General features: G+C 43.1%; 1 protein-coding gene across 53 annotated transcripts in view; it reads right to left on the bottom strand.

The window, feature by feature from the left end:
* The window catches only part of Phf21a (PHD finger protein 21A), a 180,917-nt gene that overhangs the window by 29,943 nt on the left and 136,475 nt on the right, over positions 1-14,499 (bottom strand). For 22 of the 53 annotated variants that reach the window (XR_003951420.1, XM_006498967.4, XM_011239361.3 and 19 more), the window contains 4 exons: positions 14,266-14,496; positions 7,561-7,812; positions 6,324-6,413; positions 3,917-4,210 (listed from right to left, as the gene is read on the bottom strand). Coding sequence is in view for 51 of the 53 variants with exons in the window: in XM_006498967.4 (XP_006499030.1) it covers positions 3,917-4,210; positions 6,324-6,413; positions 7,561-7,812; positions 14,266-14,496 (867 nt within the window). In the remaining 2 variants the exon portion in view is untranslated. The remainder of the gene's footprint in view (positions 1-3,916; positions 4,211-6,323; positions 6,414-7,560; positions 7,813-14,265; positions 14,497-14,499) is intronic. The other 31 variants (XR_003951421.1, XM_011239373.3, XM_017316533.2 and 28 more) reach the window with 5 other exon arrangements.

The raw sequence follows: 14,499 nt of genomic DNA, 5'->3' as shown, positions 1-14,499 counted from the left end.
GCTGCACATCTGTTTATAATGGTTTATGAACACTGAAAGCCCACTCTAGGTCTTACAGCTCAGATAGATCCCTTTCAAAACAGTGTCATTGTCAATGCCTGGTCACTCAAGAGCTCTGATGGAGCTGTACAAAGATGTTGATGATGCTTTCATGCCTGTTAACACAATGCCATTCTACAGCCCATGAGTCAAGGACTAATTATGGCTTTCAAATCTTATTAGTTGAGAAATACATTTTAAATAAAGCAATAGGAGCCATAGACTGAAACCTTTTGGAAAGACTTCAATATTCTAGATGCTCAAATTCAAGACATATATAGTCTCAAACATGAACAGAAAGTTGACCCTTGTCTTCACAGGCAATTTTGAGGGGTTCAAGACTACAGCAGAAGCAACAGAGGTGGAGAAAGCAGTTGATACTGGAGTCAGAAGCGGGGCGTGGAGCTGTGCTGGCGTCACACTCATGATGTGACTAGGCTCTAACAGAGGATGGGTTGCTCTGATGATGGAAAAGTAAATGCTCTCTTGAGATGGAATCTTCTCTAGAGAATATTGGAGACTCATTCTGGTTTTTGAAAGAAACCTTGTCATGGGACAAAGAAATCCCTCATGAAAGGAGTGTGACTCAAGCACATCTCTGTCATCTTAACAAACTGCCACCATCACCTCACTTAGTAGCTGCCAGTCTGATCAGTCAACAGCCACCAAGATTGGAGCAAGACCTTCAACTTACTGCACTATTACTGCTTGCTGAAGGTTTTAAAACTGAGATGTGTACATTTATGGACACAGTGGTGTTGCTGTAGCCAAAGACCACAGCACAGTGTACACATGACTCTAAATCACTGGGAGAACAGTTTGTGGACCTGAACTTATTGCATGTCTTACTAAACTGGTGTCTTTTCTCTTAGATCCACACCTGAAGATCTTTCAGTGAGGGTGGATAAGAAGACTCCAGGGGCAGATGTGAGACCAGTATAGGTTTTTAATTTTCCTGCCTTCTTTTCTATGTCTACGGGAGAGAGGCCACGAATCGTCATAGTCTGCCATGCTTCCTTCCCTGAAGCACAGCCTCAATGCCTGATCCAAATGCAGAAACTGAGGCTTTGATGGTTTTCTCATCTTTTATATACAAATGCCATGAGCTGCAAAGTAGCTGGCACCTGACCCTTTTTTTTTTTTTTTTTTTTTGTGGTATAAGAGATGAAGCCCAGGTCCTTGTACATGCAGAGCCAGAGCTCCACCACTGAGCTACATCCCTAGAGTTCATTTACGTATCTTCAGTAAGTGAATATGGTCATAACCTTTGAGGAAATCTATCAAGACTTGAGAATGCCATATACACAGGCTTAGTAATCCTGTGATCAGGCCTCTACTTGATTCCTTATGTCAGCCTACCTACAAGAAGGTCAGTGGGAGCTCTGAAGTCAGAAATTCTGAGAATAGAACCTAGTCTAGAGAGTTCCTGCTAACTGTGCTAATCTGTATGACTACTATGCCAGATGGCCTGCCAACTAAACCTGCAGTGACCAGATTCCTTCTAGCAAAGAGAAAAGCCATACTACTAGCAAGAAGGCCTTCAACTTAGAGCTTAGGTGCTAATAAAATCAAACCATAAGATGCCATTAACATGGAAGTCCAAGACATGAAAAGATGCCCAAGACCTAGAAAAGACTGTGCTAAAACACATAGTTTGCTTCTGTTGTTTTAAAGTTCAGTTAGCAAGTAAATAGAAAATATCTGGAGGTATGTAATAGAAAATGTTAATACTAATTAACTACTGGTAGTAAAATTAATATAATAGAAAATGCATAGGTTGTAGGGAGAGTATCTTTTATAATTTATATTTCTGTGATATTTGCATTTTTAAAATCATGGATGCTGTTTGTATAATCAGAAAAAGAAATGGAAAAAATAAGATGAAAATGTGTTTGTGTGTGTGTATATATGTTTTTTTTTAATGTATATGAGCACACTGTCACTGTCTTCATGTATACCAGAAGTGGGCACTGGATCCCACTGCTGATGGTTGTAAGCCACCATGTAGTTGCTGGGAATTCTGGAAGAATAGTCGTGCTCTTAATCGCTGGGCCATCTTTCCAGCCCCTTTTGTTTTTTAAGATAGGGTTTCTTTGTATAGTCTTGGCTGTCCTGGAATTAGCTTTGTAGACTAGACTGGCCTTGAACTCAGAGATCTACCTGTCTCTGACTCCTGAGTGCTGGGATTAAAGGTGTGTGCCACCACTGCCTGGCAAAAAGCTTTTTCTTTACTTAGCAAAAGGTAAAAGAGAAGTGATGGAAAGTGGCACTGTGCAGTCACCTTCTGAGGTGCACAGAGGCCCCACAGCACGACTAAGACTCAGCACAGCTTCAAGGACTTGTCCCTTACGCCCCTGTACTTGAGCACACGACTTTCCATATTTAAGCACCAAGGCCCGACTGCCACACAGTCTAAAAACTTCTGATTTAGTTGGTGTTAGTAATTTGTTTCAGAATAGCCCTCATAGCACTTCCTGGTGTTTGGGCAGGCTCTGCAGGAATGGTGATGAGCTGTCTTGTGTGTTTCCTAAACACAAAGTTTTATAATTCAACTCTGCTGCCTGGGAGTGTGTATGCAAGATTCTTCTGTTTAAGAAGGCCAAGGCAGCCTGTGACAACCCCACCAGGGGCCGGGCTCTCTGAATCATGGTTGGCCACCCGCTCAGGCAGAAGACTGAGACTCACCAGAGACTATTTTCTCATGGATGAGAGACCAAGTCTGAGTGATTAGAAACAGCCCAGGACACTGATGGTTTGAGACAAGCACATGATTGAAAATGTTCATAGTAACTAACTACTACAGGTAAAATTTTGTAAAATATTTCAGAAAATGCATAAGTTGGGGGAGAGAATCTTCTACAACTTATATTTCTGTGATGTCTGTATCCTTAAGTCACATGTATTATATCTATATAATCAGAAAAGGAAAAGGAAAAATAAAATGGAAATTAAAAAAAACAAAACAAAACAACTTTTTCTTTATAAAGTCAAGTGAGGTTTAGCGATGGGAAATGGGACCATGAAGCCCTGTCAAGGAGCTCAGTGCTCTACAGCTAGAGGGCAGTCCTGGCTTGCAGCCAGGGCTGGGAGCAGGTGGCAGCCATCTTGCAGCCTAAGCCTCCTGGATTCCAAATTATAGACTGCCCCAGCAGGCCAATGGCTAGTTAAAGCAACTTCTTGAAAACTGTTTTTCTCTGAAGCCTACTGTTGTCACTGCTCTTTCTCTTGACAGGAAAGAGTGACGGTTAGAAATCCCTTCTCCCCAAGGCTGCTCTTGTGCCTTCAAGGTTTTATTTTTGGAGGTAACCAGTTTTCCTCTAGTCTTACTAACTTTACTAAATTATGATAAAAATCTGAATTTAGAAAATATAAAGGTAGGGCTTCAATGTTTGAACTAAAATAAAATGTCTGCTACATGTAGTCTAGAAAGTTACAGTTTGGTTCTATGTCATCTGTGATGATCAAGGAAGTTTCTGAAATGAAATCCCTTCTCTGCTTTGTTTATTGCTCCTGAGTGACGCTCCCAGTTGGGTCTTCACTTGGACTCTCAGTGGGTAAAGTAACCATGGTATTTTCTGTTCCAGTATGGGGTGCTTCCTCCCTGAGGCAGAGGGGCCTGTCTGTGAATTTCTGCATCAAAGCCAGCAGGGGGAGCACATTTACATAAGACTCTGAAGCCTTGGGAAAACAATTCAACTTAATTCAGGAGAAAGGCTCTTTTGAATGTGAGTGAATTATCATACAATAAAGTGATAGGATGTTGATTTGGTGCTGAGATGAAGAACACTTGAGAAAGAGTATTTAGAAAGCGTCCAGCAGCTGCTGTTTCAAGGGCAAGGCTATTGCCACAGCAGGTGCAGACACACTCTGCCCTTACCTGTTTCTCCAGGCTTGGTTTGCTAAGCTGTACAGTCTGAGGTCCAGGGAGTCTGGTCCCTGGAGTAGCTATGACAATGCTGGTGAGCTGGGCCATGGGGAACGTTTTGGCTATGGTTGCAGTCTGTCCATTGACAACACGGACAGGGTGGATGGAATTCTGGGATGTGGGGAGGGTTGTGGGTGTAAACTTGGTCAGCATGACAGGCCTCTGGATAAGCTGAGGAGCTGCAAGCATGGGAGGAGGCGCTGGAGCGATAGGAATGTTATTCTGGGCCACAGGCTTGGGTCGAACCTATGAGAGAGAGAGAAAAAAAATCTGCATTACCAGAAGTAGCAAGTCTTCCAGTGTTTCCAAGCATACTGGTACCAAGTGTGGCCCATGACAGTCTTCTTGTTTGTTTGTTTGTTTGTTTGTTTGTTTTTTGAGCCAAGGTTTCTCTGTGTAGCCCTGGCTGTCCTGGAACTCACTCTGCAGACCAGGTTAGCCTTGAACTCAGAAATCCGCCTGCCTCTGCTTCCCAAGTGCTGGGATTAAAGGCGTGCGCCACAGCCGCCCGGCCAATGACAGACTTCTAAGTCTGAATGTTTAGGTTAATTTAAAATGATCCCGTGATGGCTGCTACTGATACAGCAGCAAGACCTTGTTGCTACACCTATATACATTTCTAAAGCACAAAAGCTTCATGAAATCTACCAACATATCACATTAATTAATTTTAGTTTGAAAAACATGAACTAAACCTTTGATTCTTTCCTGAAAGCCTTTCATACAGCTGTTGTGAGAAAGAAAATAGGCAGTCAGCTGGGCAGTGGTGGCACACGCCTTTAGTCCCAACACTTGGGAGGCAGAGGCAGAGGCAGAGGCAGAGGCAGATGGATTTCTGAGTTCAAGGCCAGCCTGGTCTACAGAGTGAGTTCCAGGACAGCCAGGGCTACACAGAGAAACCCTGTCTCAAAAACAAACAAACAAAAAACCAGACAGACAAAAAACAACAACAACAACAACCCCCCCCCCCAAAAAAAAACCCAAAGAAACCAGGCAGTCCATATAAAGTGCCTAGGACTAGAGGCAGAGTCTCTGAAGATCAGCTCATGACATTTTAATGTCCAGCCTGTGCTTCCTGTCCATTTCCAACCTGTTGTCTACCAGCAAAAAGAGGGAATCTCTAAGACATCCAGTTAAGTATTTGCCTGTAAACACTTCCATAGACCCCCTTGCTGCTAGGACTCAACCCACATCTCTGCACAATGGTGACGATCCACAGGCTCGCTCTTCTCCAGGACACTTTTCCAGGATCTTCTTTAAGTCTAACCTGGGTAGCCTCATGGTCTCTGCACAGCCACAGCAAATCTCCTTGGCTTTTTGAATGTACATGGTGTGTCTCCACTCAAGACATGAAAGCCTACTTGGTACTCTCAGCCTGGGACATTTAAAAAATTCCTTCTTCAAAATATATCAGACAGACTTTACTAGGGTTTTAGGTCTCACATTGAATGTAGACTATTCTAGGAAATCATGAATGTACTTTCTCAGTCCAGAATGGTCTGTGTCCCATCCACACGTTCAGTCTACCGTACTCCCCTATGGACGCTAATACCCTATAGGCAACTGTGATGCTGCTGCAGCTGTGTCTTGGAAATTAGCATATTCAGGACACAATAGCTTGGAACGTTTGCTACCAACAGTAAAGATCTATCTGATAAATAAGAGGATGGTCTTCTCTCATGCTAGTACTATATGACCCCTCACAGACAGACTCCTTTTTCTCTGTGTCTGAAAGCTATACTCTCAGAGCATAAGTGTTGGTCTTTCTATTGGATGGACTGCTTGGGGTCGAGCAGAGTCAGTCTAGTTGCTGGGTAGAAAAGCCCGATGCAGACCCCTATGCCAACTCCTGTAAGCCAGGTGTCACAAGGGCTCGTCTGGCTGTTGATTCTCCTTCTAGTCTTTTTTTTTTTTTTTTTTTTTTTTTTAAAAAGGGGCTGCTTGCCCACTCCTCCCCCCCACTTTTAAAAAAGATTTATTTATTATATATGTAAGTAGACTCACTGTAGCTGTCTTCTGACAATCCAGAAGAGGAGGTCAGATCTCATTACAGATGGTTGTAAGCCACCATGTGGTTGCTAGGAATTGAACTCAGGACCTCTGGAAGAGCAGTCAGTGCTCTTAACCTCTGAGCCATCTCTCCAGCCCTCCTTCTAGTCTTTTTAGCAAAGTTTCCCTTTGCTAAATATGGCTATATTTCCCCCAACCAAGGTAATGGTGCCACGATGCTTCCCTCCACTGGTATTATCCTGGCCGCCTTCCTTCTCTCAGGTAGTTTCACTGCCCCTTCACTGCATGGGCAAGCCCCTGAGGATATCACCACACTTCCCACGGGTGGAGTTCCCACTGCCTCACTCACCTGTGGAAGGAAGTTTGGGCGTGGAGTGAGTCTAGGAGGAGGGATAAACTGTGGTACTTTGATGGGCTGAGGAGGTGTTGCTTGAACCTGCTAAGAAACAGGGAAACATAAATAAATCCGAGGGCAGTCTCTATTCAGTGTCGGAGGCAGACACGCAAAGGAAACGGGCATTTGCCTTCCACACAACACAGAACTCCCACCTGCTCTTCCCATGCAGTTCACTATGTGAACCAACACTGCTTTAGAAACTATTTCCTGTCTCACCTAGACTCTCTGTCCCATACAGTGATCAACCGCACTCCTGTCTCCTCACATACACGCACACTCAGCAATCTTGGACGGCTTTCTTACACTCATGAACCCTTACGTTTATATTTTAAGAGTCAAAACTATATCTTAAGTAAAATCAAATTTACTGTCTGTCCACATGGATTTTCCCTCCCCTCCCCCAGAGATATAAGCTTTACTCAACAGGGAGCATTTTTTCTGGCTTTTTGAGACATGGTTTCTCTGTGTCACCTTGGCTGTCCTGGAACTCACTGGACCTCAAATTCACAGAGATCCACCCGCCTCTGCCTCATGAGTGCTAGATTAAAGGTGTGCCACCACACCCAGTCTATAGAGAACTTGGCACTACTCGTGTCTGGTTGAGGGATAGGGCTGTGTCTCTAAGGACTCCTGGGAGAGCGGCAAACCTTCAGTTGCTACTTTAACTCATTATTGATCGTTATTCAAAAAGTCACCAAGAGTTCTGTCATTTGAAGAAGATAACTGAGTAGCACAATTTGGACCTGGCTCTCATCAACTTCTAAGAACAACAGTATCTAAATGGCTTGATCCAGAAATATCCTGGACAGTCTTGTTCACGTGTTTCCTTAGGTGATCCTCCCTCTGGAAGACTCAGCCTTTGGAACATTAACCTCCGAGTTTCTTGAGTATTTTTCAAATGTGCCCCAACCAACTCTAAGTACTTCCTGGATTCATTCAATTTAGAGGGATAATAAACTAAAAGAATGTAGCAGAGGGTTTTCCTCAAAGCAGAATATAGCACAGGGGGTTTCAGCACTCAGATTTCGATGTGTGTGTGCACATGTGCATGTGATAGGCCTATAGGGGAGTCTGCTTTTCTAGCAATGATAGGAGCTCAAAACCCAGCAGGAGCCCAAAATGGATACCCTCTTCAATGCACAACCTGAACCCTCTCATGTGAACACGTGAGTAGCAGCTGCTGGCTTACCAGAGTGACTGTGTTTTTTGCCACAATTTGGACAGCCTCTGCCCCAGGCCCAGTGACCTTACTAGACGTCTGGAGGTTGACTGGTGTGTTCTGCACATCAGTGCTGAGCACAGCCTTCTGGCTGTTGATGGCGGTCACCATAGCAATGGTAGGTCTCTGGCCCACAACAGAGGCAGGCATGGTCGCAGTTGCTGCTTTCAAGACGAGAGGTAGTGTCTTTGTGGTAATCATAGAAGCTGTAGTTACAGTCTTCTAGGAGACACGGAGAACAGGTATTAGGAGACCGAAATGTGATCCCACTGAACCATATGCTGCTGAACTCCCAAAGGAAACAACGCAATCGAGTTTGTCTATGAGCCTTTGCGTATGTAGAGCATGCTTCTTATTATAGAGAGACAAACTCTAGTTTCTCAAGTTAGGGTCACTTGTAAACAGGAAAATTCACTGTAGTGAGTGCCTCATGTAAACATATGGTTTTAGGAAATGGACAGTACACATCTAAATGTACATACCAGGAGCCCACTTAATGCTTCTGGGTTTTCTAACTGCATAAAGTCAGTTAATTCCTGTGTAAGTTGCACACTGTCTCTATCCCTGATTGCTATAACCTCAACTGATCTGGCAATTTGCCTTGTATGGCACAAAGGAAAGGTGTCATCTTTCTGAGGGCCCCCTGGGAGAGCAGAAGAGAAACTCACAGGAGGATCAGCACAATTGCCACCTCAGAGGCAGTAAACCCCAGGCTGCAGAGAATGATGCTGTACAGGAAACACCAGTTTTCTATTCCAAAGGGAGGGATGGGCCACTGCCTGAAATCTTCCTCTGGAGAACTGATGTGGAAATCATCAGTCAGGAAACTGACCAGGTGGGAACAAGGCCCTGCCCTGGATCTTGGAGGAGGCGTTTGGTGAGGACCCAGCTGACACTTAGAGGGTATTTCTGGAGCTCTGGAGCTACACTTGCCTGACTTTTTACTAGAATGATTACAAATGTCTGTTACAGAAACCACCTCATTACACCACATACACATCTACCTGGCACTATGGCTGGTCACGCAAGATGCAGACCTTCCAGGAACACAAACATTCATCGCCAACTTACTGGTTCTGATATTTATTCCACGTTAACTTTTCCTTCCAAAATGTAGTGAACACTTTGGCAGCCACCAGCTGTGCCTGACTTTTATAAATTGCAATTAGAAATTGAAACGGTCAGTCTGGTGCTTGTACTCATCATGTCTTCTAAGCCATATGTGGTACGGCCTGGTAGGCCGACAGTGTCGGGAGAACATGCCCAGCCCTGCAGGAGTCCCCAGCAGCCCTCTCTCTTCTGCACACCAGGAAAAAAAACCCCTCAAGTTTCTCTTCCACATCATGTGAGCACCACGTATCCAGATACTGAGCATACAGAATTCTTTACCTTTTCTTCCTGATATGTGTTTGCATGTACATATACTCATCTTTTAAAACCTCCTTTTAACAACAACAACATGTAAAGCTGTGGACTCACCCACCCCACCAGCACTCCTTATTAGTGTCTACAATTAAAACCACCCAAGGCACAGCACGGGCAGCTCATGCCTCCCACCACTGCCTTCTCAAATGTGAAATGGCACCTGGGCAGCAGGTTAGGGTTGACAGGCAGTTGACAGTTAAATGCCATTTGATCACCGGAAGTGCTGTAGTGTGCATCAGCAAAGGCTATCTCACAAAGCCAGCTGTTGTATAAAGAGTTTTAAGCACAGTATGCTATCAGTTTCATCTTTCAATTTAAAATGCTTGAATACAAAGAGCTTTTGAAGAGGTAAGTGAGCAAGCCATAGTAGATGGCCTTTAATCCTAGTGTAATACAGACTGTGGACTGATGGTCTGCTCAGCAGAACCTAATGTCAAAGATTTTAAAACAGTTTATGTGTTGATATTGCTTTACATGTGGTCAATGGACTTTCATTTGGAATACTTCTAGTTGAGGCCATCATCATTTTCAATATTTTGATTAACTCTAAACTGATTATTCTAGCAAATACCGAATAAAAACACAAATCTGAGGGTGTTTATATTTTATTTTTACCTAGATTATATATTACTGTTAACTTAATGTTTCCATAACATTAAATCTGACAAGTTACTTCACACTGAAAATCAGGATTTTATTCTCCTCTATATGTATTTAATTGTGGCTGATTTTATTGCATATAGTCTAAAATTTATATAATTATACATAGTACATAGGCCAAATACCTAGTATGAATGTCTCAGTGAAAACTTCTTAACAAATGTACTTATGGATTAGTTAAGATTCTCATTTCTTATCCAATCTTATCACTCCACTCCAAATATTTGGGAACATGGAGCAAACTCGTGAAGAGTTAGGGTTTAGACAAGAAGGGAACTTTGACATCCAAGCATACTGAAAATGTCTCAGCTGTCCACAGGAAGAAGAGGAGATGCAGAGAGGTTGGAAGTCCAGAATGAAAGAGTGATTTTCATGGGAGTTGTGTCTGGACCTGGGTAGATAATGCTACTCAAGTCTGCTGATCTTTAAGTGAAGTAGCAGGTACTAGGGTTCCATAAACATCTTCAATTGTAACAAAACTTGACTTCTATGAGCTAGCAATTCATGTAGACATAAATGCAGTAGCACTAATGCAAAGTCCTTTTGTTTTACTTTAATAAATTAAAAATATTTAAAGCTTATTTTATGTGTGTGCACGTGTTGCCTGCATGTATGTGTGTGCACCACATGTGTGCCTGAGTGCTTGTGGAGGGCAGAGAGGAAATGGAGTTACAATGGATGTGAACCACACTAGTGCTGGGAACCAAGCCCAGGGCCCTGGCAAGAGCACTGGTGCCCTCAACTGTTGAGCCATCTTTCTGGATCCTAAAAATGGTTTTTTGGGGGACAAAGTTTCACTTGGTAGCTCAAGCTGGCCTCAAACATAGGGTGATGCACCTGTCTCAGACTCTCAAACACTGGGAACATGTGTGTAAACCACAAAGCCTGGCTAAATCCCTTTGTATTTTTGCTAGGTTAATACTGTTAACTTGTTAGATAAGAGGCATTTTAATTTATAAAGAGCTGATCTAATGCACAAACCAGAACGCCAAGGGATACTTTTATGGGATCTAATTAACCTCTACATCTGTTTTAGTGTCTGCTAAATTTTGAATAGGAAGTCACTGTTGTACACTCAAACACAAATAGAACTCACCCTCCTCTTTGTTTATAAGGTTATTTTTGTATTCAGTTTTTAATAAATACACACCTTCCACTGACTGCATGTAGTTCTCCAACTAGGGGTGTGGCCTTGACAGTCTGATGCTGTCATTACTCAGGTCTTGCTCAGGCAACCATGTTGTTGAGATTTCACGTACAACTTCCCTGTGGTGTCTAGAAGACACTGCCTTGCAGCAAGGGTCCCTCAGTTTAAAATACGAAACTTCCTCACCTAGCATCTCCTTCCTGCCCACTCTAATCAATCAGAGGCCATTCCTTTCTGAAGCTACGTATCTAATATATGCTATACTTAAACTCCCATCTATCTGTTCTTTTATACCTTCCTATAGTTACCAAACAGCCAAGCTTTATTAGGCATTAGAGGCAGCTCCTCTTGTCTTTCCTGGCCTTGTAACTCTCCCATCATCTCACATTCAACAGCCTCCTTGCTACTTCAAAGGTGTGATAGCTTGAACTGGGATTTCTTGTTTCCAGTTGGTGAAATGTTTATGAAGGGTTAGGGGTGTGTGGTGGAGGAGGTCTTGGTGAGGGAGGTGTGCCACTGGGAGGGAGATAGGTTTCAAACGCCCACCACAGGCCCAGTCTCAGTCTATTTCTGCTTCCTGCTTGGGAATCAGAATACAAGTTCTCAAATACTGCTTCAGTACCACACCTGCTGGCCAGCAGCCACACCTCCATCATAATGATTGTGAACTAACCCCTCAAACTGTAAGCAAGTCTCCAGCGAAATGCTCTTTTCTATATGTTGTCTTGGTCAAGGTATAGAACAGTAACTAAGACGAAAGGCATGCTTTTGTAATTTGTTTTCTGTTTACTTTTGTTGTTTTGAGATAGACCTACTATGGAGCCCAGGCTGGCCTTGAATTCTTAATTCTCGTGCCTCATCTTCCTGAGTGCTCAGATTGTGACACTATACCTGCCTCTGCATTTACTTTTCTAAAAGAAAGATTTGATTCTACTATAATTTTTAAATTCTAATTTTTAAATTAGTGTCTGAGTCAGAGTTTGTAGCTGCAGTGCCCGGGGAGGCCAGGAGAGGGCATCAGATTCCCTGGAACAGGAGTTAGACATAGTTGTGAGTCACCTGACACAAGTGCTGAAAACTGATTTTGGGTCCTCTGCAAGGAAGGTACAGGCTCTTAATCTCTTAGCAGCAAAGCTGTCTCTCCAGTCCCCTCCATTAAAACATTTTAAAAGATTCTTTTATTTTTATTTTTTTTCTTTTAGTGCATGTGATGTGGTGTGTGTGTGTTTGTGTGTGTGTGTGTGTGTGTGTGTGTGAGAGAGAGAGAGAGAGAGACAGACAGACAGACAGACCGACAGACAGAGAGACAGAGAGAGAAAGACAGAGACAGAGAGACTCAGACAGAGACAGAGAGTGAACATTTGAGTGCAGCTGTCTGTGGTGGCTGTGGGCTGTTGGGCATAGGTACTAGGAACTGAACTCCGGTCCTTTGCAAGAACAATGCAAACTTTTAACCACTGAACATCTTCTGTAGAACCCAAATTTACTTTGTGTAAACCCCATATTTTTTCAACTGTCTTACCTACATCTATGATGAGTCTGCAAACTCAGAAGCAATCTGTGAGAAGTTATAGACATTCAGGGGCCTTAAAGAACGGCCTGGAAAGCTCACAGCTGGCTATAGCTCCAAGCTCAGGGGATCCAGTGGCCTGTTCTGGCCTCTGAAGGCATTGCATGCATGTGGACTGCAAACATCCAGGCAAATAACCCCACATGTAGAGGCAGGCAGATCTCTGAGTTTGAGACTAGCCTGGTCTACACAGTTCTGGTCAACCAGAACTATATAGTAAGACCCTGTTGGGGAGAAAAACAAGCCTAATTTACATATAGGATTAGTATGGGGGGTGATTAATGAAGAAGTCTGTTTGGTGCTCTTGTTTTCTGACTTAAGACAGGGACTTAAACAACTTATTTTAGATTTATTTACTTTACTATTTTATGTGTATGAGTGTTTGTCTGAACATCCGTGTATACACCACATGTGTGCCTGGTACCCTTGGAGGTCAGAAGAGGGTGTTGGGTGCCTGGGACTTGAGTTGCAGACAGGTACAAGAAGCCATATGGATGCTAGGACTCGAACCCTGATTCTCTGCAAGAACAACAGATGCTCAGAACCGCTGAACCAACTCACCAGCCCCAGGGACTTCTCTTTCGTCCTAGGTTTCATACTGTACTGGCACTGCCTTTCATGGTAGTGTTTGGCACTACAGAAAAGTATTTGAATGGACAGATTTTTCATTTAAAACATCTGGGTTCAAATTTGGCTCTATAGCACACTACATGTTATGTATGTCTTTAGTGTTTGTATAATTGGTTCAATTCTTGGCTTTAAAAATTTTGTACATGAACTAGTCCTGGGTCTACAAATAATAAGTAGATAAGCAAACTCCATTTTCCTCTGTATACATAATGAAGACTCAGTGTGGGTGTGTTTCAGAAGACCCAAATTCACTATTCACTGTTCACTAGTCTCATTCATTCACCCATTCATCCATTTGCTCACTTTTTTATTTGTGTGTGTGTGTGTGTGTGTGTGTGGTGTGTGTGTGTGTGTGTGTGTGTGTGTGTGTGTGTGTGTGTATGTGTATGTATGTATAGAGGTCAAGCTTGAATAATTTTCTTAATCAAATGTCAATTCCAAATATGCCCTTTCAGTGTATCTTGATTCTCTCCTCACATTCTACGCTAGATTAAATGCCCTTTTCAGTAAAACATTTCCACAGCTACATCAGGCTAGGATATGACACTCCCACTTGGCTCTAAGGCTCACCTGCAACCTCACTTCAGAGCTCCACCAGTTTATTAGAACCAATGCATATTCTCAAGCAGTGGCCTTGAACACTTTCTATAGATAATAAAAACATAGCCCCCTTCTCAATGCTCCTTTCTACATGGTTTCCAAAGCATGGGTCCTGGAATAGCTCCATGCATAATTGCTAAGAATTGTAGAAGAACAATTACAGAAGGGACCAGGTCACTTTAGAACATATATAAACAAATACCCCAGAAATCTCCAAATGGAAATCACTCCTGCGGCTCTCTGAGATAGCATCTCAAACTTGAATATGATATGTTGTCAAGTGATTTTTTGAACCCCCTGCTTCCACCTCAGAGTTTTGGGATCATCACCAGCAATGCGCCACCACACCTGGCTTTATATAGTCCTGAGGATCAAACCCATGGCCTCAGGATGTTAGTTGAGCCCCCTAGCTCCATTCCCAACCCAATAATTTAATTTAATAAAACTTCTGCTCCTTAGAAGTCTCTTTCCTTCTGCAGGTGAATTTCACTGATTCTTATGTCAATGATAGTAAAAACCCCAAACAAAATCCAGAAAACTCGATTAGTGTTAGTTGAGCTTAGGATAGTTGAAATATAATCCAGTTCTATGTGACCAGCCACTACCCAACACTCAGCCTTGGCTGCTCCACCCATACTGTTACCTGTGATGCAGTTAGACTAGGCGGTGCTGCTGCTGACTGCTGGGCGTGCTGCTGCTGCTGCTGCTGCTGCTGCTGCGGTTGCTGCGGTTGCTGCTGCTGCAGTGGCTGTAGTGGCTGCTGCTGTGCTGTTTGTAGTTTGTTTTCAGACTGTGACAATGGCTGTATCTGGAACTTGTCCGGCTGCTCTTGTTTGACTATCAGGTTCTTGCGCAGCTGCTCAACTACTCTTTTCTA

Source organism: Mus musculus, chromosome 2 (genome assembly GCF_000001635.26).
Source record: "Mus musculus strain C57BL/6J chromosome 2, GRCm38.p6 C57BL/6J".
Taxonomy (NCBI): Eukaryota; Metazoa; Chordata; class Mammalia; order Rodentia; family Muridae; genus Mus; species Mus musculus.
This window is presented reverse-complemented; position numbering and strand designations above follow the sequence as displayed.